This window comes from Cydia pomonella, chromosome 8 (genome assembly GCF_033807575.1).
Source record: "Cydia pomonella isolate Wapato2018A chromosome 8, ilCydPomo1, whole genome shotgun sequence".
Taxonomy (NCBI): domain Eukaryota; kingdom Metazoa; phylum Arthropoda; class Insecta; order Lepidoptera; family Tortricidae; genus Cydia; species Cydia pomonella.
Genome location: NC_084710.1, coordinates 22,780,244 through 22,804,566, shown reverse-complemented (window position 1 = coordinate 22,804,566; position 24,323 = coordinate 22,780,244). Strand labels below are relative to the sequence as shown.

The following is a 24,323-nucleotide window of genomic DNA, read 5'->3' as shown; positions in this document are numbered from 1 at the left end:
AAGTGTTTACTACTAATACTATTACTAATATAGCCGCGGGCCGCGTCTACGCGACCCGGTCAGCATCAATTCAAACTATAGGATAGAATGAGATCGTAAGATAAACGACCTTACACGTCTCGTTCTTGCAAGACTGCTGAATAAAATCAAAAACTATACAACTTTTATATTTTAAGATAAGATAATCTTTATTTGTACAATACAGGTACACTTCAGATACAATTTTGTACAATAATCATACAAAATTACATATTACAAAGTATTTCGTCAGAAATATACACAACATTGTTGTCAACGATACATAATAGAAGAAAGTAAAATAAAAATATTACATAGTCATTGGTAGTTCCATTATTTCATTAAAAGTATAAATAATAATAATCATAAAAACGTTTAATTCAGGCCAAGAGCCCATAAAATTGTTACATACAATTAAAATTAAATTACACAATTAGCTTTACATAAAATTATTTTTCAAAAAAAAATTATTCATAAAAACTTTTTGTGAGCAGCCACGATTCTAAGATTTGTTTTCTTTTCAAGATTTCTTTTTTTTTATAGCAAGCTATATTGCAAAATTTTATTGAATGGTACTGAATGACAGAATAAGTTGTGCCTTTAACTTTTTAAAAGTAATTCAAGAGGGATATTGTTTTTTTTTATGGTAGGGGAGGCAAACGAGCAGACGGATCACCTGATGGTAATCGATTACCGCCGCCCATGAACACCTGCAACACCAGAGGGGTTGTAAGTGCGTTGCCGGCCTTTACGATGGGAGTACGCTTGATGTCACGTTTTATTTATTTATTTATTTTATTAGGAAAAGGTAAGCATTTGTCCACAATCTCACCTGATAGTAATTGCCGATGCAGTCTAGAATAGAACGTGGTATACTTTTCTCTTAGGGTGCAATTTTTGGTTAAAAAGTATACAGGTACAAAACTTTATAATACAAAAACATGATACCCGCGACCCCGGGCACGCGTAGCCATCTCGCTCAGTGAGAGGGAGAGAAAACCTGGATCCACGGGTCCAATCAATAATAAGCACCTTCTAATCAGTGTTGCTGGTTAACTTGTGACTTGTAGCTTTACAGTTAAGGTATTAAATTTCGGCACGGACAAAGCAGCAAAAATATGTATACACATTGTATGTTCTTACGGAAGATGTCGCTAGGGTCCCCTAGAACCATATCGTGGAAAATTTGCTGCCTATGGGTGAGGTCTTGGTGGCTCAGATGGCAGTGCGCTGGAGTATCGATCCAGAGGCCGTGAGTTCAAGTCTCACCCAAGGCAGTAATTTTTCCCCTTTTAAATTTATTCTAAGCTTAATAGCATCGTTCGCAGACGTTTCTGCTTGTCAAAAATTAATTGATGTATACACACCCTTACTGCCCATACATTAAGGTAGTTTGTACATATTTTCGGCACTCTGTCCGTATCGATATTTAATACCTTGAGTGTACAAAGTAGTTTAGTCGTATTCGGCTCCGATGGTGATACTGATGTCGCCCGGCAACACGGTGGTGCGGTGGTACCAGCGGTTCGTGTCTACCACCACTGCAATAATACAACACACTAGGCTTGAGTCGGTCAGGACCGAAGAACTAAAAGGAATGAAATCCCACAACGGACCGAAAGGAACTAGTTCATCTTAAGCGCTCTACGGCCTTCTTTTAATCGGTCTCGGTACTTTAGTTCAGAGGGCCTACCGCGAACCACGTTCGACGTGTTGCCTCTCTGTCGCACTTATAAATTCGGACGTAGGTGTGATAGGGAAGCAACACGTCGAACGTGGTTCGCGGTAGGTCTTCTGGGCTATAACCGCGAAAATCGAAGTTCGTGAATTGCGGGGATTTTTCTTTGTCACCCTAATTACATGTTAGTGAGAGTAAAAGAGAAAAATCCCCGCAATTTGCGAATTTCGGTTTTCGCGGTAGGCCCTCTGTAGTCGGTACGTCGGTACCTAGTAACAAATAGTCTATAGCGGTGTCCCTCTCGCACACTAGATAACGGCAGGACCGGATCGATTTAGATTTAGCTTCTTCCTTTCCTTCAGAGGGCTTACCGCGAACCACGTTCGACGTGTTGCCTCCCTGTCACACTTACGTACGAATTTACAAGTGCGACAGAGAGGTAACACGTCGAACGTGGTTCGCGGTAAGCCCCCAGATCTCGAGATTTGCTCCTGAACTAATGGAACTAAAAGAGCGAACTAATTCCATTGACCGATTGACCGAGATCGGAGCGCTCTTTTTAAAGACCGAGTGGACCGACCGACTCTACAACACAATCACAATCGGCCCGCCGATTACGTCAAAAATTTCCTAAAGATACGATATGAATACGTTTTTGTTTGAAGAAACGTCACTTTTGACACTGACATATCCAATCTATATCGTATCTTTAGCAAATGTTTGACGTATTATGGAAGGTAGAGGCAAGAAACAGAAACTCCTTAGGCAGAATTGTTGCAAAAGTGTCCAGCTGTCAGCTATAAATAATAGTTCCAAATCTCTCAAGAGTAGCTAAGAACCTAGGCATTATTGACGGAGTGAAGTACGCTGTATATGATTAGATTTTTTTCTCAAGTATTCTAGGTATGGTTGCGCCACCTATTTATGGTTTTTTGTCGGACACTTCTTGGTATATGGAGATTCTGTTCCGTGCCTCTACCTTCCGTATGACGTTCAGTATCAAGTTCGAATCGGGCCGAGAGTCACAAATGAACACATTTCATAACCTTGGTAATTTTAAACCCCAAAAGGTCGTTTTTTGGTTGGCAAATTTAGACACCCAGGACTCCTCTTTTGAAAAAAAACCGGACAAGTGCGAGTCGGACTCGCCCACCGAGCTTTCCGTACTTTTTAGTATTTGCTGTTATAGCGGCAACAGAAATACGAGTACATCATCTGTGAAAATTTCAACTGTCTAGCTATCACGGCTCATGAACCGAACATGTATCTCATGAGATACAGCCTGGTGACATACGGACGGACAACGGAGTCTTAGTAATAGAGTCCCGTTTTACCCTTTGGGTACGGAACCGTAAAAAAGAAGAAATTTCAAAACACAAATACAACTACGAAATCGTTAAAAAGACATTTTGTTGTGCAATATTTTTCCTGCTTGTAAATCAGAAATGTTATTAACTTATAACGAACTATTTGCTTCTAATATCTTTCGATAATTTTTTTAAAATCGGAATTTGGAGCTTCGACTTGAGTCCAATAATGCTGGCTTGTGCGTTACATTATTGCAGAAGAAAAAATAAATTATGTTAAATGGCAAAGTTAACATGTTCGCTGCTCTATGAATCGTATCATATTTGACACATGGTTTTAAATTCAATACTTACATATCTCCCCAGGGTTAACGGTGAAGGTGATCCAGCGGCATTGATACAGGCACTCAGGCGGCGGAGCCAGCTGCCATTGCTTGTGCCCGCGTATCTGCGCCTGCCATGATACGTGTCGCACCGAATCCACCTGACGATCTCATATAAATGAATGTTTTATTAGTGGCGTCTTTTTTAGTAACTCGACTGTACAATAAGACACCCTGTCACCCTGACTGGGGCAATAGGGATGGTAGTTTTGTTTCAAGCCACCGTCTACAGAGTTGGAAATCTTGACGACCGGTCTGGCCTAGCGGGTAGTGACCCTGCCTATGAAGCAAATGGTCCCGGGTTCAAATCCTGGTAAGGGCATTTATTCGTGAGATGAGCATGTATATTTGTTCCTGAGTCATGGGTGTTTTCTATGTATTTAAGTATTTATAAAATATTTATATATTATATATATCGTTGTCTAAGTACCCTCAACACAAGCCTTATTGAGCTTACTGTGGGACTTAGTCAATTTGTGTAATAAATGTCCTATAATATTTATTTATTATTTAAGATCATTTCGGTCACTGACTTTGTTGACAACCATCTATAGCCACCAACAGCCATAGCGCACAATGTTAGGGCAAGATCCTCGTCAGTATAATCGAGATGATCTGTTATGTTTGAGTGCTTGGGAAAGACCTAATCGCAAGTGTATTCGCGTAGCGCTCGCGTCTCACCGTCTAGACACGTGCCTAAATGGCGAGACGCGAGCGCTTGATGAGTGCATGGAATGTATTATACTCAGCTCACGTGCATATGTGCTCCCTGTCCCGAGCCGCCCATGAACAGCCAGTCAGACACATCGATCTCAGCAGCTCGAGGGAGGAAATAGGTAGGGCCGCGAGTAGTATTCGCATACTGCTCGCGTCTCACCGTCTAGTTTAGACACGTGCCTAGATGGCGAGACACGAGCGCTTGATGAGTGCATGGGATGTTATACTCACGTGCATATGTGCTCCCTGTCCCGGGCCGCCCATGAACAGCCAGTCAGTCGCGTCGCTCTCAGCACCTCGAGGGAGGAAGTAGGGCCGCGAGTAGTATTCGCATACTGCTCGCGTCTCACCGTCTAGTTTAGACACGTGCCTAGATGGCGAGACACGAGCGCTTGATGAGTGCATGGGATGTTATACTCACGTGCATATGTGCTCCCTGTCCCGGGCCGCCCATGAACAGCCAGTCAGTCGCGTCGCTCTCAGCACCTCGAGGGAGGAAGTAGGGCCGCGAATAGTATTCGCGGAGCGCTCGCGTCTCACCGTCTAGGCACGTGCTCCACCCGACGTACCTGGACAATATTCGGCGAGATAAGTACGTTCGTCTATTAAGAAGTTAAGTAAGATTCGTCAAGATAGATACTTAAATCCGTTTTAGGGATCCGCAGTCAACTAGAAACGAATTGTGTGTGTGTATATGTCCCCTCCTCTAACATTTGAACCATGGGTCCCCAGCTCCAGCGAGCGTCGGTAGAACACTTTACCAGGAATCTCCAGATAAGTTCGCTCGTCGCTTATCGACAGCGAACACCTCGCTGAGCGACCGCAGCCCCGAGTTGTAGGCTAAGAAGGAACAGTCGCCAGTCCGCCGCCCTAGTGAGTGTCGGTAGAACTCTTACCATGGATCTCCAGACAAGTTCGCTCGTTGCTTATCCATAGCGAACACCTCGCTGAGCGACCGCAGCCCCGAGTTGTAGGCGAAGAAGGAACAGTCGCCAGTCTGCCGCCCCAGCGAGTGTCGGTAGAACTCTTACCATGGATCTCCAGACAAGTTCGCTCGTCGCTCATCCGTAGCGAACACCTCGCTGAGCGACCGCAGCCCCGAGTTGTAGGCGAAGAAGGAACAGTCGCCAGTCTGCCGCCCCAGCGAGTGTCGGTAGAACTCTTACCATGGATCTCCAGACAAGTTCGCTCGTCGCTCATCCATAGCGAACACCTCGCTGAGCGACCGCAGCCCCGAGTTGTAGGCGAAGAAGGAACAGTCGCCAGTCTGCCGCCCCAGCGAGTGTCGGTAGAACTCTTACCATGGATCTCCAGACAAGTTCGCTCGTCGCTCATCCATAGCGAACACCTCGCTGAGCGACCGCAGCCCCGAGTTGTAGGCGAAGAAGGAACAGTCGCCAGTCTGCCGCCCCAGCGAGTGTCGGTAGAACTCTTACCATGGATCTCCAGACAAGTTCGCTCGTCGCTCATCCATAGCAAACACCTCGCTGAGCGACCGCAGCCCCGAGTTGTAGGCGAAGAAGGAACAGTCGCCAGTCTGCCGCCCCAGCGAGTGTCGATAGAACTCTTACCATGGATCTCCAGACAAGTTCGCTCGTCGCTCATCCATAGCGAACACCTCGCTGAGCGACCGCAGCCCCGAATTGTAGGCAAAGAAGGAGCAGTCGCCAGTCTGCCGTCCCAGCGACCCTTGTCGGTAGAAATCACGGAAGAAGTTGAAGTTGAATTCCTGCGGAGTATCAAATATTGTAGGCAGTTGTTCACAGTTTAAAGCTTTTTTACTGAAAAAGGTAAGCATATTTGACAACCAAAATCTACGTGGTCAGAATCTATCTTTCTTACTTTAATAGCCTTCCAGTCCTTAGTAGCATCAGTAACAATGACCGGCACCGTGTTATACGCATACAGCTCCTCGAACTCCTGTGCAGAGATGTTGGAGACGCGCGTGACGTCATCGACACCGACGCACATTGAGCAGTCTTCAGGGGGGCGGAAGAGCGCTTTAGATGATGATGGCAGGGAGATGAGGCAGTTCTGGAAAATAGATTTTTTTGAGCGACAAAAAGGCATACAGCTCGCTTGATAGAAACTGGGTTCGGCCGCCCATAGACGTGTATAATAACAGGGCTGCCACATGCGCGTTACCGACCCTTGAAAACCCGCACCCTTTTTAAAGCACCCCACACTTCACTGAACAGCAAGAAAAAACGTAATAAACTAATGTAACGTAATTATAATTATGTACATGCAAAGAAATTCAAAGATGTGTGTAAAGCCACCAATCTACATTCATCTAGGAGTGTAGTGTGGGGACTATAGTCTATCAATCTATCTCGCACAGTAGCCATTAAATATATCGGAGCGGCCGAGGTTCTCAAAAATATCTGAACACGCACTCTAACGCCTTGACAATTGAGGCGTGCTCAGATATTTATGAGCACATTGACCGCTCCGATTTAGCTGATGGCGACTATAAATTGAGACACGCGTCAGTTTTCTGTTCACACTTTACTAGAGGGCCTACCTCTAAGACAGAAATTCGCAAATTGAGGGCAACTTTCTCTTTCACTCCAATTAAGGTAATAAGAGTGACAGAAAAAGGTGTTCGCGGTAGGCCCCTTGCACTGTAACAAGGTGTCATACAATTTATTGTAAATATAGCTACTAACAATTAGTCGGCCTTATGTAAAAATAAAATACTGAAATCAGAATTTCATACTTTTGACGATAGTTCCGAATAAATCCACCACATAGCAGACACAAAAAACAAAATGGCTACCGGAAATAGAAACCTAAATTTCAAAACTCCCGCTAAAAAGTATATCTCAACTCTCTTCATGTCCACTTCCAAGCGCGCCATATTCGAATCGTTTAATTTTAACGCATTTATTCTGCTTAGTATCTTTAACACTTTTAGTTCCGCGGTTTTTACTTTCTTTTCACACGTTTTCGGTTTAGTTTGACTCATTGTGCGGTTGAGTTTGGACTGAAAAGGGTAGCCGTTCGCGGGAGGGTTTTATAAGCTGTGGTAATAGATTTAGACGCAACAGTAGCCTCACATTTTCCATCAATTGACCCAATTTGTGACGTTGGGAATAAGGATGGCACACGATATTTAACCAACACATTTTCGTTTATTTTAAATGCTCTGTTTTCTTTGAAAAATTTAATCTAGAATGCAAAGTAGGTAATTTGATGTACCTAAATTTGACGTTGTTTCCGTCACGTTAGCTCATAGGATGGACTTATAAGTGATGATTTTGAATGATCATTATTTAATAGCATTAATGTGAATTAAGCTTGTAATGTTTACAGTATTTTCCTCAAGTTGGTGTGGTGAAAACACTGTTTCATTCGTCAGCAAAATTTGTTCACCTCACGTGTCTTGAAAGCCTCAAAGCACTCAAGATTCTACTTGGAATCATTCTCTTTGCTCGATCGGGTTTCAATGTGGTTTCAATTATTAGCATTATTAGCACAAACGGTAGATCTGTCTGTGTAGGTCTGATAGAATAACTGATATTGATATCAGAGTTTTGGAAATCATGAAAAAAGATCTAGAAGTAGTATCAACAATTAAGAAAAGAAATGCAGCGTATTTATAAGAGTCTGGTTAAAAGTGAAGAGCATAGATAGACTAATTCGCATGACTGAACATAGAGCGACATATAGTCATATGGTCGCCAACCTCCTGAACGGAGATGGCACGTGAAGAAGAAGAAAGGTGCTATTAGCCAGATTATATCTTAGGTAGGGCGTATCCCAACTCTAACGGAGTCCTATCGTCTAACGTCCCATGCAGTAAATGGCGAAGAGATGCATTGGGTGTGAAATTGGAATTCATTATCAGCGCGCGACACCGCAGCTGAGCCCGTTACGCTTTGCACGATGATGCGTGTATAAGAAATACCAATGTGTCATGTGGTTAGGTAGGTATTGTGTATTAAATTACTTCTTCATTACAGTTTCTTAACAATATTTACTTATTAATATAGGTAGGTAATTAATAGTAGGTATTTATATTATTTTATTTATGAAATAAACTACTTGGTACTAATAATAAATATAGGACAATTAACGACCAAATTAAATTACTTGCAATAATTTAAAATTTTAGTAGAAATTTTAAATTAAATTACCTGGGGCAGAAAACAAAAAGATTTTTTTAATAGGGTGTCTTCCCTACACCAAAAGTGGGGATGAATATTTTTTTCGGGTCGACCCTATATTGTGAGATGTCGTCATTGGATAGGTGATAGGTATTTCAAAACGAATACAGGTCTTCAGTAACCATTCATTGATAAATGTAATATTTTCGGAAATAATTGCTTCCAAAGAAAAAATAATATGTTTCCCCTGTTGACAAATTTGGATGAAATTTTATAATAAAACTTTTGTCCGAAGTAATTATAAGTAATGCTATTTGTACAGATATTCAAGGCACCTTCCATAATATTATCCAAAAAGGTACCATCACCGGGTAAGGGTACCATAATCCTACATGATACATAGGTAGCGAAAGGGTTGACTTATTTTATAAATCATGGTAAGTAACACCATACGAAAATTAATAAATGTGTAAATATTGTAATCATGTTTAATTTAACCAATTGTTATTATTTTTTTATAACAATATTTTTTATTTTATTATTTTATAACTTTACGATAGTTCACGATACAGCGTTTAAAAGTTATCTCAAACAGGCTCAATGATGTCATAGTTGTAGCTGTCAATTTGACAGCGGTGTCATGTCACTTCGATTTCGATACGACGGTGTACGGTTTTTCGTTTATATAGTTTGTGTGGGTTTAGGAATAATTTGTAACACAAAGTAAATATAATCCCAGTAAAACCATGGCTTACCTGACGCAGCCCGATTACGTAAAGTACAAGTGCTCCTGCGGTCAACTGAAGCCTATCACTAGTCTTTACTTCTGCCGACACTGCTTGAAAATACGCTGCGGATTCTGCATTTGTCATGAGGTAACAGACTGTTTAAAAGAAGAATAAGCTTTTGAAAATCGAGCTGTAACTCCTCAACTCAAGTTATTGGAAATCAGCACATATCTGTTGTAATTGTGCTTCAAAGTATGCCATGTACTTGCTGGCAAGCCTTGGACACACCTTTGCTTTATGGTGCCTCTGCCTTGTTCCCATTCGGTAACAATGGGCTACTGATTTGTTGGCTGCGTTGAGTAGATACCTAAATAGTAAAAAGTGCTTTAGTGTATATTGCTATGAACTTGTCACTTTGAATGTATTAAATTTTTGTTTTTTTTTTTTTTAAAAGAAAGTGTTTTAAAAGGTATATTTTTGTTTGTGTTAGTGTAAATTTTCGTACTAGATAGATAGATGAAACATTTATTTGAATGCTGCAGAAACACACAATTTATAAATGCATTACAAACAAAACAAAAATAAAGTACACAATTTAATTCATAGCAAAAATAATATCACTAAACATGAGCATTGGATTTACTTGCTTTATGCTGTGTGCAGTACAGCTAAAACAAACTAACTGACTAACTAAAACTAACTGCTTTGGCTCAGCGATCCAAAAAGAATCTTGGCCTCCGAAACAAGAGAATGCCACCTGTCCCGATCCAGTGCGGTTTCCTGCCATGAATTGGCATTCAGCCCACGCAGGTCCGCCTCCATGACATCACACCAACGGTACCTGGGGCGCCCGATGGTCGCCCCAAGTACGCTTCCTTGACTACGCGATCCTCCCCCATTCTGAGTAGGCGACAAAAAAAAACAGCTAAAACAAAAGGGTTCCAAATCAGCTCTATCCTTTACTCTTTCGAGCAAAGCACTGATATTCTGCCGGAACCCAGATCATGTTACAGTTGGGTAAATCTAAATATGATGCTTGTACAGTAGTGTAAAAAGGGTGAAGTGGTATTAATGTGTTCCGAAACAAAATACATAAATAAAAAATTAAAAGTAGCCATAAAATAAAAGTGAGAAAGTGCGTAGGTTTGGTTCTCCTCCTATCTCTTAGAAAACCTCTGAAATACCAATTAGATCTTGAAATCTGCAACCAAAAAACCATATGGTATCCCTGTTTTTTGTTTTATAAATATTATCTTTTTAAACTGGTGTTTAAAAGTTTGCTTATTTTTAGCCATCTTACAGGTGGAGGGATATCATTCTAGCATTTGCTAAATTCCCAGTAAAATATTTCTTACTTATAATTTCTATTTTTTATTTATTGTATGCTAGTGACCTGTCTTGAATATGGACGCAATGATATTGATCATTGTTTGTATTATCAAAACTAACATGTCTAGCCTATTTTTTGCACTACAATGCACAGTTTTTTTTTAAGGAATTTAGAAATTTTGTTTTGAGAAACTTCATGTTCATCTTATCAATTCTTTGAAGCCAATATTTCACATAACTGCAATCTTACAATCCAGATCATCTATCCAGTAAACAAGATTGACTCCATTTTTCTATTTTTTAATTCCTTACACACCACAGGTTGACTCCCATTACTGCGCATACTGCCTAGAAAACATGCCATCATCCGAAGCCCGTCTGAAGAAAAACCGATGCAGCAGCTGCTTCGACTGCCCAAGCTGTTTCCACACGCTCTCCACCCGTGCTACCTTAGCCCAGCCTCGACAGGACCCGGCAGCAGGGGCGGGAGGAGATGGGAAAGTGGGGGATGGGAAGCAGGCGAAGAGGGTGTATTATCTGTCCTGTTTTAATTGTCGGTGGACAGCTAGGGATGTAGGGATTCCAGATCAACCTGTAGGTAAGAGATAATACTGTTATCATTATCATAATAGAAAATACATCTTGCACTGAACACAGGTTGCCTTTCAAAGTTCAAAGTATGACAGTCAACATATTAATAATTTTTTTTTTGTTAAAAAACTGTTATTATTTTACAGTTTTTTTACAATAGAATTAAAGAGATAAATTGTAGGTTCTTGAGAATCTTATCTTTTTCTTTAGGGACAATTTTCACTTTCAATTTATCTGGGGAGTAAATGGCCAAGCCACATATTTTGACTAAGGTGTAGAGTTTGTAAAGTTAAGGCATGTAGGCTTGGCTCTACATGAGATCTGATAAGTTTTTGGCACTGCAAGCTATGTGGTCTGGTCTTGGCAACATTTTACATGAAAATGTTTTTGGTGGGATTTGTATTATTTGCTGTCATTGTCAAGCACTACAAGTCTCACAAAACATATTCATCTGACTTGAAGTTGGAGCAAAGACAGTGGCGCTAGGTGATATATGAGCTGTGACATAAATTTTGCAAAGGCACTGTCATTTTTTGTAACTTAAAGCTTTTGCAAGGCATCTCCAACGCTGATGTCTAGCGCTTCATCGAGCAAAGAGGAGAAACTAAAATAGAATGAGTTGAGCTGATATTTCTGTCATTTTAGCATCAGGTGGATGGCCGGAGCGCACCAGCCCGCACGCGACTCGAGTCAACCAACTCCTGGACTATTACAAGGCTGTGCTGCAGCAAGAAAAGCAGGAGAAGATAGAGAAGGAGAGGAAGAAGTTCGCCGTGAGAGGGAAATACATCACGCTCACTGTAAGTTTACGAAAGAGGATTTGAGACAGAATGATGAAATGCAGCAAGCGATTTGTATCACGTCACTGAGAAAGTTTGAAGGGACTACTTATTTTGTACTTTGGTAAGCCAAATTTGTCGAAGCGCAAAATTCTAAAATTGCATGGAGGATCAATCCATCGCGCCTACATTTTTCAAAGCCGCCTTTTTCTACTCAAAGCTGGCTTGTCAGAGTATAATTCTGGATCTGCAAGTGAAGTAACCGTGCAGACTGTATAAAATGTACGCCGTCGTGCCCGCCAAGGACACCTATAGGTGTAATGGCGAACGCTGTCAAAGTAATCTTCACACTTTCAAGTAAGGTTTACATTAGCTCGCTTGCGCCCGGGAGCTTGGCGTTTAAGTGATGTTTGTGTTTATGCCATAAAGCGTTCAAAGGGTTAATTCATAAAAACTGTATAGTACCTTAAACTTGTATAGTATTTTTGAATACCGCAGTAGACTTTTCTTTGAAGGTTTTTTTTAACCTAAATTATTATAACAAGTATCCCCTTTACCAAGAAATATCTTTACTAGATTATTTAGTATTATGTTTACGTACAGGACAAAACAGGCCTAACGGGGGCCATGGCTCGCAGCATCGCAGGTCTACCTCCAGCTGAAGGTTCCAGTCTCGCCCTAGCCGGGTTCACCCCTGCTGTCGCCAGTGAAGAAGTTGATGAACTACCAGAAGACGCCTTTACTAAGGAAGTCAACTTGAATCAAAGTTAGTTAAGTTCTGTTATTACTTGCTCTGTCTACTACTGAAGCAGAGTATATGCCATAGTAAGACAAATAAGACAATGTAGGTAGAGTTTTGATTCACGTACTCAGGACAAAGGATTATTAGGAGACTTAAGAGTTATGGCATAGTGAGGGTAACTGTAGCAGTAGGTTCCAGGATCGCCTTAGCCGGGTTCATTCCTATTGTCACCAGTGGAAAAGTTGATAAACTGGAAGATGCCATCACTAAGACATAATTCAGCATGAATTAGAGTTAATATAATACAAGCTTTTATTTAATTTGTATGTATGTTCGGGTTAATCCCTGCAAGCTAAATTAGACCCTCTTCCCATTATTAGATTGACCTGAAACTTCACATGCATATATAATATTATGGTACTATCAAGCTGAACGGATGATGGACACAGACGGTGGCCATAGGAACTGGGATAAAACAACACAACCTAATTGTGTTTGAGTTTGTTAGAATTGTCTCGATGAGTATTAACACATTGAGTACCGGGAACCCGCTGGGCCCGCTCTGTTCGTAGTCGCTTTTCTCTACAAAGCGGGAAAACGCTGCGAGCGCTATGAAAACGTTGGTAGCGAATATGTTAATTGCCTAACGAAAAAAAAGTACAGCCAGCAATTATCCATTCCAAAAACCACACAAAAATAGACTAATAGCAACTAACTACACTCCCGCCGTGACTGGTGGAAATATTTTTGATAAACATTTTGAGTCTGTAGAGAACATCATTTATCGTCACGCCACTAAATTACTCAAAAGAAAAATTCTGTTATTTGGTATTCTGGTGTCTTCCAATTTATTATTTACTCCTGCAATAGTGTCAATGACCGTCGAATCATAATTATTTTCACTAACCAGTATTTATGGATCAGTAATCAGTTCAGTGGAGAAGGTTGGGGGAGGTCTTTTGCCAATAAATGGCACACAGACAGGAATAAAATATGCAAGAAATGTAGAAAAAATTTAAATTTACTTTACTGTCTGAAATAAAGGATTCTTCTTCTTAAATCAGTTCAACTATTGTCCACAGTAACCAGCATGCCACAACGCCTGGCGGCCCCGGAGTGGCAGCCCACGCAAGTGTCCCGGCTGCACCCCATCGCCAAACTCCTCAGTGTGAAGCGCTCCCAACGGTGCCGGGCCTGTGACCACAACCTTACCAAGCCCGAGTACAATCCTGGATCTATCAAGTTCAAAATCGAACTGCTGGCATAGTAAGTATTGGTGTTTGTTGGTCTGTCTACAGCGGAAGCAGAATATATGGCTCAATGCTTTAGCTAATGCCACAAGTACCCACGCCAAATCTAAACTATTTTATCATATTAAAAAAATTAAATGTTTGAAAATAGTTTTTTATACAATCGTGATATAAGAGAGAGCTTTTCAGGCGAGTACCGTGTTAAGGCAGCGAAGCTTGCTGAGTTGCCTAAATAAGGTACGAGATTGAAAATTTTGATTATAACACTATTGTATACAATACGTTTTCTATGAGTCATCTAAAATAATTAAATTAAATTATCATTTATTTCAGATCTTTACAATCCATAGATTTTGTTAGTTTATAATACTTTTGTTACTATAAAACTTAAATAATGAATGAAAATTGGTAAGTATTTCAGTAGACAAAAATGTAGTACAAAAGACATAAACGCGGGACTATTCTGGCCTGTTTAGTCTTTTCTAGCGCGTCGGCACATGATTGGTCATTTTTTTTATAGTTGCCCACAGCATATCGAAATGTATATTATAAGTAGTTGAGTTGGAAGCTCATGCATGAAAAGTAGGCAATTATAGTTTGGTATACGAAATCTTAATTCAACCATTAAAGTCGACGAGTAGAAAATATTCATTTTTGTATTTTACAACAAAAAATCTCATTGTGCTATAAGATAAGGTCGTAATACTCAAGGGATTTTTTTCAAATAAGCCTTCATTTTGGGACAAGTCATTAAAATGAATGAAACGCAAAGGGATGACAAATTTCAAATTTTCCCTTTAGCTACCACGTGCCCGAAGTGAAGATAATCTCCTGCGAGATGGTCCGGCCGGGGGGCAAGTCCACGCTGCTGCTGAAGCTGGCCAACCCCACCCCCCACGAGATGACCTTGAAGCTGCTGCAGCCTTCGGAGGTCCCTATCGAAGAGGAAAAGGAGAAGGTGGATAAGGACACCAGCCTGGAGAAGAGTTTGGATAAGAGTCTGAAAATTGAGAAGGTAACATAAAAATAACTTGTCTTAAACGAGAGAAAACTCTGCTTAGTAGCATTCTCAGCAAAGTGCAGGCTCAGACTGCTGCAGCCTGCAGAGGTCCCTGTTGAAAAGGTGGATAAGGAGATCAGTTGGAGAAGAGTTTGGATAAGATTCTGAAGATTGAGAAGGTGACGTAAAAATAACTTGTCTGAAAAAAAAAATTTGAAAACTTATCTTAAAAAAAATTAGAAAGCCTTTCATTAGATAATCTGGTGAAATGGTCATAAAATAACCTGATTTCGACGAGATATTTCAAAAAATTCTAGTTAAATGGTTTCTTAATAACAAAAAAGGCAACGAAATCGGTTCATCACTTTGGTAGCTATAAGTCTAACATGACTGAGATGAAGCTGACTGACCCTCCGCGAGATGACCTTGGGGCTGCTGCAGCCTTCAGAGGTCCCTTTTGAGAAAGAGAGTTCGATAAGGCACCAGTGTATAAGAGTCTGAAGATGAGAAGGTAACGCGAATATGACGGTGGGAATGGTGGGATATTATCTCTCGTTTATAACGTGTCGCTGAAAAGTTTACAAAATTGCGAAATTTTCGGAAAATTATCTTGTATGGAGATTGAAACTTTCCCATTCCGAACTAGAGCTCCCCATTACAGTTTCTAGAAATTGCTGAGAATATTTCCAACTTTGAGATTTTTTTCTTAATAAATATTTAATTAAATTCAAAAAGACGATCAAGTCTGGCCTGTCAAGTTTTTGACTTTTTGCAAATTAATCTATCTCATCTTCCTCGCGTTGTTCCGGCATTTTTGCCACGGCTCCCAATCCCAAGAATTGGCGTAGGCGCTAGTTTTTACGAAAGCGACTGCCATCCGGCCTTCCGACCCAGAGGGTAAACTAGGCCTTATTGGGATTAGTCCGGGTTCCTCGCGATGTTTTCCTTCACCGAAAGTGACTGGTAAATACATAATCTAATCATATTTCGTATATAAGTTCCGAAAAACTCATTGGTACGAGCCGGGGTTTGATCCCGCGACCTCCAGATTGAAAGACGCACGCTCTTACCGCTAGGCCACCAGCACGGTTTGCAAATTAACCAACGTCTAAAAAAAGGTTTTATACGCATTTTTGTCGTCTACATTTTGGCCAAAGTTTTTGAAGTTCAGGGCCTGGAAACTCTACATGTGGCATAAATAAAACTAAAAATTATTCATTACTTTACAGCAAGAACCAAGCTGGAACCCCAGAGAACCTCCCACAGTACTGACTCAAATCACACCGCCAGGTGTGACGCTCACGCTCGCGCCCAGAGATGACGCAGCCGAATATGATGATGACGCACGACATGAACCCAGCCAGTGAGTGTCTGTTTATATCGTTATCTCTGTCTCGCTCTGGAGCCCAAGAGAGCTAACAGTACTGACTCAAATCACACCCCCAGCTGTGACGCTCACGCTCAGAGATGACGCGACATGAACCCAGCCAGTGTCTGTTTATATCGCTGTCTCTAACTCGCTCTGGAACCCCAGAGAACCTCCCACAGTACTGACTCAAATCACACCGCCAGGTGTGACGCTCACGCTCGCGCCCAGAGACGACGCAGCTGAATATGATGATGACGCTCGACATGAACCCAGCCAGTGAGTATCTGTTTATATCGTTGTCTCTATCTCGCTCTGGAGCCCCAGAGAGCTAACAGTACTGACTCAAATCACACCGCCAGCTGTGACGCTCACGCTCGCGCCCAGAGATGACGCAGCCGAATATGATGATGACGCACGACATGAACCCAGCCAGTGAGTGTCTGTTTATATCGTTGTCTCTGTCTCGCTCTGGAACCCCAGAGAACCTCCCACAGTACTGACTCAAATCATACCGCCAGCTGTGACGCTCACGCTCGCGCCCAGAGATGACGCAGCTGAATATGGTGATGACGCTCGACATGAACCCAGCCAGTGAGTATCTGTTTATATCGTTGTCTCTATCTCGCTCTGGAGCCCCAAAGAGCTAACAGTACGGACTCTAATCACACCGCCAGCTGTGACGCTCACGCTCGCGCCCAGAGATGACGCAGCTGAATATGGTGATGACGCTCGACATGAACCCAGCCAGTGAGTATCTGTTTATATCGTTGTCTCTATCTCGCTCTGGAGCCCCAAAGAGCTAACAGTACGGACTCTAATCACACCGCCAGCTGTGACGCTCACGCTCGCGCCCAGAGATGACGCAGCTGAATATGGTGATGTCGCTCGACATGGGCTCACCTATTGTTACTTATAAAGTTATAAACTCGGAAAAATATTATAGACACATTTGAATTTGAAGTCAAATTATCATTTGGTTATTTTATTTTAATAAATTCACACTTGATCACTTTCGTAGTAGACAATTATGGGATTATTATTTAGATTCCAAACAAAGTGCAGTCTTCATACACTGTTTGCATGCAGGGGCATGATGCGTTGTTTACAATAGTTATTTGTGTCCCAAGGGAGCAAAAGTAGGAAATTGCGTGCCTCGTTCGGCGAGGGTGGCAAACACGCGGGATGGAATGTCCTACGTTTCTTTCCGTGGTGCGCATACTATTTTTCTGCTTGAGCGGAAAGCGGCAACTTCGTTTAGCGCAGCGGAGCAAGGTTGACGCTTTCCGCCCGGAGGGCAGAAAAATAATTTTCACGTCAGCAGCTGGAACAAGGGTAATTTGCTGCTTAAAAACAGTAAGCAAAATCGCATTTTGCTCACTGAGTGAGACAAAATAAAATTCAAGTGACCTTCATATTCGAATGTCATTTCAACGTGCGGGGCCTAATACAAGTTCGAAGTATTTGGATTCTATTGTCTTTGTCCCTTTCACGTCATTAGCAAAAAGAAGGAGACAAAAAACTGCATACGTAATTCAACGATATACTGACGGTTTATAATAGACCCCCGAAATAAGTCAGTCCGCATCGTTCCAAAACACCCTACGAGTCTTCATTCGTTATAATTAATTAATGAAATAAAAGTTTAAAATTTAATATAAATACCATATTTTACGTATTTTATTATACAATCAAAACAATATACTTATACAAATTTACGCAATTGTTACGCAGTAAATAATTCTACTTAACGACTTTTAACGATCTCTACTATAGTTGACAAATAGTAGTATCCGCAATTCGGACCGTATTTTACATAGTTTTTTTTAACAAAAAAAAGTTGACGATTAAACTGTCAATTGATGGTCGTTAATTCATTATTTTCGTATCATTTTATTGCAATTTCTTTCGCTTTGTTTTATTGCGGTAATTAAAGTTAATTGTTAGAATACCTTCAGAAAACATGAGTGAAATAGTGATGAAGACGGATTAAATTTTTTCAGGTTGTATTTTTTGATGGCTGACTGACGTGAAAAAAATTGTGTACTACACGAGATCAAAGTTATTTACATCTCGTGCGCTTTTGAGTCCCTTACTACGCTCAAGATTCTAAATTAGATTCACGATCTTTCGCTTGCACGGGACTCAAAACAAGCACTCGCAGAAATATCAAACTTTGCTCTCTTGTTGTACAAATAACTATTGTCTGTTATATATGACAGATTGTAATGGCCGTAAATTTGAATTTACCAAAGCTAATGCGTTATTCGACAGGTTTTCACAGAAAATAAAGAGTCTACCGGGAAACGGTATTTATTTTATTTTTATGTTAAAAATGTAACAATTTCCAGCATAATCCTCTGGCGCAAGTCCAACAAGTTGGCGCTGCGCCTGGAGCTGTCGACGGCCTTGTCCGCCGCGGAAGGCGCGCCCGCGCGGGCCGCGCTGGCGCTGCAGTACTCGTACCGCAACACGGTGCCGCAGCCCGGCGCGCCGCCCGACCGCGACCACGCGCTGCGCGCCACGCTGCTGCTGGACCTGGGCACGGTGGGGGCGGCTGGACTTTAAACGTCGTGTGGTGATATCGCGGTTTTGATTGCAGCGCCATCTCGTTTTTGACGAATAGGTCTAGGATCACTAAATTTGGCAGCAACTGCAAAAAACAAAATTTTCAATTCTCGTGCTCGTAAATACAGATGTGAAAGTTGCGGAAAGTTTCCAAAAGTTAAGAAAGTTTTCGGAAATTTCTTGAAATTTTCACAGAAATATAAGAAATTTCCATTTTATGTTTCGGAAACTTTCAATTCCCATACAAAATAATAAGAAGTTTCCGGAACTTTCCAATGTGGAAAATTTCGCAATTATGGAAAGTTTCCTTCGGGACATCAGTACTCGTAAAATTGACAACAGCGCCATTAGTCGTTTAGTTTGATAAACATATTTGATTACAACGCCACCTGTCGCTTAGTTTGACATATGGTCTGGCTAGACAAACTTAGCAGTAAAAGAAAATACTACGCGTTATTGGAGCAGTAGTAGCTTTAGAAAACATGATTATTTATGCTTCCAACGGCGATCCTTTGCTAAACTATAGTAGCTGGCTAGCCCGCCAAGATACTAATAACAAATTAACTGACTATCGATTAACCTTATGTATTTGCAATAAGGCTTACGAACTGACAACCTCAGTGAATCATACGTTAGGTTAGTCGATCCATCTATGTAAATCTCGAATAACGCAAATTGTCACATCACATCTATTTTTTTTCTGGCAGCAGTTTTTTATACTTTGATAGGTATATGTAGAATCTAAACTCGTTTATTTTGGACTTAACAATATGAAATATAACTATATAATCAATACTCATTGGAGTTATAAGAGATTATTGATTAATCATAGAATAGTTGTATACACTCGCGTGCAATGAAACAATCCATTAACATGTTTGGTTTCTTCGTCAATAACTTTTACAATTTTCATGCAAAGCTGAAAAAAATAGTTACATTATTTTTTCAGTTGTTAAACCGGAAACCAATGAAAGTTTGGTATATTTAATAGATTACATTATTAGCTTACATTTGATACCATTTTCTTGAAGAAGAAACATGTGAAGTGATTCCGTTTCTTTACACGTGAGTTTATATTCTACTCAGGCAGGCCAAATATGTCAGTAGAAATAGACGAGAAATTCGAAATTTGTATTGGCTATCGATTCTTCGCGCCTTTATATTTCAAATATGGCCCCTTTCCTACTGACAAAACTGGCTTGCCGGAGTATCATTACAGACTAATAAAAAAAATAGGATTCATCGTAAAATTATTATCATACCCCAGATTTTTGATGATTATGTATATTTATAACTTTAAAATATTTACAAAACTATGAATTAAAAATAGTAGTAAGCGCCAAATGTGCGTAGAAATGTTAAAATAGTTTTTGTTACACTTTTTACCAATTTTTTGGCAAGTATAAAACATTCCGGCACCCTAAAATCTGGGGTATGATTATTATATTATGTACTACCTAGGATAGTTTGTACTGTTTGTAGTATATCAAAGCTCAACTATTAACAAATCGTGTGCCTCTAAATGTATATATATGCTTGTTAACTAAATGAAATTACTCACGAAATTCCGTTTACGACAAAAGCTAAGTGTACGAGAGAATCTAGTTCTTACATTATTTATTTTTATAGGTTATAATATAAAAAGATATTTTTAAGTTTCAACGTGTTATCATAACTTTTGATGTGAAAGTTGCAAAAAGTTTCCCCAAAAGTCTATCAAAAGTCAGGAAAGATGTTGGATTTTCTGAAATTGGAAGGAATTCAAGAAAGTGTTTATTTTAGATATTTAACCATAGGAAATTAGTTAGTAAAAGTTAAGATCATCCTATGTAAAAAGTTTTACAATTCATTTATTCGTAAAAGAAGTTGGCAGATAATAATTATATAACTATGTTATATGAACAGTTTGTGATAACACATTTATATTCAGCTTAACAGATCTCGTAACCATTGACATATATCTAAGGATGAGCCTTACGGGCACGAAGATGCTAGTTCAGTAGTGTCACTCACAAATTCGAGCTAATGCGAACTCATCGACCAATCGTGTTGTGGCGTTAGACTGCACGATTTGCTCAAATTTGTGTGTGTGACACCGCTGTTCTGGCCCCATTCTTATTGCCCGTAAGGCCCATCCTTAGATATGTCAACGCTCGTAACATATTGTTTTTGCTAGTTGAAGCAAGTACTTAAGTGCAATATGCAATCTATTTTTATTACACAGCATATTGTAATCAATATATGTATAGCTTTATAAAATTTTATATGCACATAAATACAGACAACATTGTACCAGTTAACTGTAACCAAATAAAATGTTTTGCATCTGAAACAAAGTATTTTCTTTCCCAAATTATCTGTAGAAGAATATATGAAAAACTTTATTAAAATATTGACAAAATATTACATTGATATACTAGAAATGCTTTAAGGAATTTCATAATGCATACATTTAAGATAAAACAGAGGTACCCTTAATAAAATAAAACCAATGTCATGATGCTTTTATATCCATATTTTTTATAATATTTATATAACCTATTTTTATTTTAACAAGGGTACTCATTAATTCATCGTTATTATAGTCTTTCTGCAGTAAAAAAACTTAAACACATTAATTAAATAGTTTGTGTACCTCATTTTGGAAGACAAATTCACCATTTACCTACACGTTAATTTGCACCCAATCCCAATATAATAAAATTATTTCCATTCTCAAACACATCCTTCAACCTGCTTTTTGGCAGAAAAGATTACATCATTAATACCTACTCCATCATAACTGCTCCCGACAATGGAAATAGGAAGGTTATGGTCCCTTATGTACTTCCGAATACCATCCACCCTCTCATAGTGCCCTATAACATACTGTGGAATGCATTTCTCTAGAATATTTACATGTGACTCTGTTGCTTGTTCTTTTATATTAAGAATGCTTTGAATTTCCTTCATGGCTATTCTTAGAAGGTCTTGCTCTGTCACATTGTCTCCAAATTTCTCCTTAAACCATCTGCCTCCCAGCATCACAGTAAGAACTGTGCCATTCTGGTCTGGGATGCAACATGAATCAAAAACTACTCCTAATATGGGGGAGTTTTCTATAGGAGGCACAAGGAACCCAAATGCCGGGGTTATAGGCTGCTGAGTTGCAAAAAACAAGTTCACTATACCCACTGTGACAAACGGTATCTCATTTAGAGTCTCGGCTAGCTGTGGATGTTGTTTTTCAATTAATTTGGCTAAACAATGCGATGGAATCGAGGAATAAACATGATTAGCTTTTAGCTCTTCTCCAGAAGTATTCTTAAGTACCACAGTACTGGAATCAACAAACTCTAGTTCCTCTATTTTGCTATTCATTTGGATATTCACATTATTTGTCTTGAGATAGTTGTGGAGAGCTGACGGAAAAGTCTCCAGGCCTCCTTTTATTGTGTAAACATTCCACTTTTCTTCCTGAGCTCTCCTTGCTAGCTCACTCAATTCTAAAGTATCTTCGCTGCTAGGTTTGAACATAGTTTTCATGAATCCTTTTAAAACACCGCCATAGCTCTGTTCCCATTCAAAGAGGGTTTTCATTAAGAACTTTACTGATATCTCTTTGGCATCCCCAGCGCATATGCCACATATCATTGGTGAAATAGCATAATCTGCTATCTCTTTACCAAATCTTCTCTCAACAAAGTTGTAAATGGAGTCATCTTTCATTTCTTTCTTCGGCTTTTGCTTTAAGTCAGTGAACGCAGCGTATATTAAAGGTTTCGAGAATGGTTGCTTAGTTTGGAACACACTTTTTAAACTTGATGGCAGCAAATGCAGGGAGTGGTTCACATAGATCATTCTATTCTTAGCAGCGGGGTGTTCGGGGGTGATAGGAGAGATGTGCTCGCTCAGACCTAGGTCTTGAATCATGTTTAAAGTGTTTAAGCCGGTGGTGCCTTTCGGGCGAATAGTCCGCGGTCCTTGCTCGAAAACGTAGTCTTTCGTCTTGATGGATTTGATCCAGCCGCCGCAGCTATTACTGGCTTCTAATAGATACAGTTTCAGAGCATTTGTAGTGATTAAATTGTTTTTAAGAAGGTAATAACCTGTGGACAGACCTCCGAGGCCGCCACCTAGAATAGCTGCCATGTTTGTTATAAATTTCTTATACTAATGAAAAAGTCGAAACGCATGTATCCCTTGAGTCCATTCAAATGGTAAATATGTTTTTAATTTCTTTAATATTTTTTTAATCGTATTTGTTTTGCAATCGTAAATATAAGATAATTTGTTTGTGAACTGTCAATTTGACTTTAGCATTTGACAGCTGAAAACTGAAAGGCAAATGTTTCTTCAGTGTTACCCGAGTTGATATATATTTGTAACCCTTTCGTACCCATGCTATAATACCCAATTACTCAAGTATCTAATGTGATACATTTATTAAGAGTGACTTTCCGTACGAATAATATTATGCTACCTATGAATAACTCGTACGAATAAATATTGCACTAGTTTACAAACTAGGTTCAGACGTGTTTAGAAATTTCTTTAAAATGGAATGAGTGTAATGCGTTTAAATTAAGTGTACGAAATGAATCCTTTCATTTAGTATTTTAACAACAATACGTAACGATCGTCGTGCATAACAATATAAAGACCTCATTAGATCCTGCGGTTCGAACCATTGTTCAAACTCATTCGCACGCAACAAGCATTTAGAAAGCCCTATTAGTATTGTGTCGGCGCCTAATTTCGCCGATGCAACATGATTGAAGGCACACATACCAATATATTATGCTAAATCTGTGGTTACGATCAGTATTCTATGATTTAGGAAGGATTTATATCTTCTCGGGCAGAGGTGTAGGGTTAGAGCCGGCGTAGCTTTATTTGACGTTCATAAGCGCATTGTAATATGCCTACTTGGAAAATAAACTATCTTTACCTTTATTCTTCATTCAAATAACACTTGCACCGTCTGGGCTTTCAAAATCGCTGACAGCTTTTAGCTTGAAATGACTCTACTTAGTAGTCTACTAGTTTTGGTGGTCATATGCCGGCGGGTTCGTGAGACTTAAAAACGGATGCAGAGATGACCTGCCCTGCCAAGAGGGCCTGCCCTCAACATCGAAAATCGAACATTCGTTAATATCCTTTTCTAAAATAGATAGAATCACACCCAATTATATCATATATCAGGATACATTAGGCATTCCAACATTGAAGCGCTTACCTTGTGACAAATTGTACAAGTTGACTTTAGTCGCTCCTGGGCAATCGAGAAATGTGCACGTAGTACTCACAAGCTCCGGCTTCGAAGAGACAACACAAGCATATATTTAACATCGAGTATGACAAAAATTAATGGAATGGAATTAATCAAAAATAGCAGATTTCTACGTTGGTATCGAAATAAAATATGGAAGTATTTTTTGTGCTCCTTATGATGTATGAGTATAACCTATCTATAGTTACTTATATAATATAATTAGTCAGACCGAGATAAGTTGGCAGCGGTTTTGATAGCCCAGACAGTGCCAGGGTGTTATTTTAAACGTCAAACATCTATGAAATTATGACGTATAATACTTAGCACTTGCACAGGCTGGCTATCAAAATCGCTGCCAACTTAGCTTGGTCTGATTAGAAAGGCAGATAAAGAAATTCCTATTTTGTTTTTTGCCATAAGACTTTAGGTCTCGTTGTTCGTTATGTCATCCTCCACGCGTACGACATAGTTCAAACATACCCCTACATCCGGTACAGCAAATTA

At 39.8% G+C, this 24,323-nt stretch overlaps 3 protein-coding genes across 3 annotated transcripts; 1 reads left to right on the top strand and 2 right to left on the bottom strand.

Annotated features, from left to right (window-relative positions):
• Positions 1-541: 541 nt before the first annotated feature.
• Positions 542-8,085, bottom strand: LOC133520857 (uncharacterized). Its single transcript, XM_061855545.1, has 6 exons — positions 6,823-8,085; positions 5,946-6,137; positions 5,675-5,832; positions 4,525-4,672; positions 3,358-3,487; positions 542-1,559 (listed from the first exon to the last, which is right to left on the bottom strand). The coding sequence occupies exons 1-6, from the start codon at positions 7,069-7,071 to the stop codon at positions 1,474-1,476; spliced, it is 963 nt and encodes a 320-aa protein (XP_061711529.1). The 5' UTR covers positions 7,072-8,085; the 3' UTR covers positions 542-1,473.
• Positions 8,086-8,860: 775 nt separating this feature from the next.
• On the top strand, positions 8,861-20,901 carry LOC133520868 (dynactin subunit 4). Its single transcript, XM_061855562.1, has 8 exons — positions 8,861-9,087; positions 10,591-10,867; positions 11,506-11,660; positions 12,243-12,405; positions 13,464-13,647; positions 14,433-14,646; positions 15,861-15,994; positions 18,349-20,901. Exons 1-8 carry the CDS (start codon positions 8,959-8,961, stop codon positions 18,563-18,565), a joined length of 1,473 nt encoding a protein of 490 aa, XP_061711546.1. The 5' UTR covers positions 8,861-8,958; the 3' UTR covers positions 18,566-20,901.
• Positions 20,399-22,893, bottom strand: LOC133520863 (protoporphyrinogen oxidase). Its single transcript, XM_061855554.1, has one exon. It carries the CDS (start codon positions 22,694-22,696, stop codon positions 21,281-21,283), a length of 1,416 nt encoding a protein of 471 aa, XP_061711538.1. The 5' UTR covers positions 22,697-22,893; the 3' UTR covers positions 20,399-21,280.
• Between the last annotated feature and the right edge of the window lie 1,430 nt (positions 22,894-24,323).

Excerpts from the sequence above, each read along its gene's own strand:
- LOC133520857 (XM_061855545.1), bottom strand. The coding sequence starts at position 7,071 with ATGAGTCAAACTAAACCGAAAACGTGTGAAAAGAAAGTAAAAACCGCG. Across the intron at positions 6,138-6,822 it reads ATTCGGAACTATCGTCAAAA|AACTGCCTCATCTCCCTGCC; the intron begins GTATGAAATTCT and ends TCTATTTTCCAG. Across the intron at positions 5,833-5,945 it reads AGGACTGGAAGGCTATTAAA|GAATTCAACTTCAACTTCTT; the intron begins GTAAGAAAGATA and ends GATACTCCGCAG.
- LOC133520868 (XM_061855562.1), top strand. The coding sequence starts at position 8,959 with ATGGCTTACCTGACGCAGCCCGATTACGTAAAGTACAAGTGCTCCTGC. Across the intron at positions 9,088-10,590 it reads GATTCTGCATTTGTCATGAG|GTTGACTCCCATTACTGCGC; the intron begins GTAACAGACTGT and ends TACACACCACAG. Across the intron at positions 10,868-11,505 it reads GATTCCAGATCAACCTGTAG|CATCAGGTGGATGGCCGGAG; the intron begins GTAAGAGATAAT and ends CTGTCATTTTAG.
- LOC133520863 (XM_061855554.1), bottom strand. The coding sequence starts at position 22,696 with ATGGCAGCTATTCTAGGTGGCGGCCTCGGAGGTCTGTCCACAGGTTAT.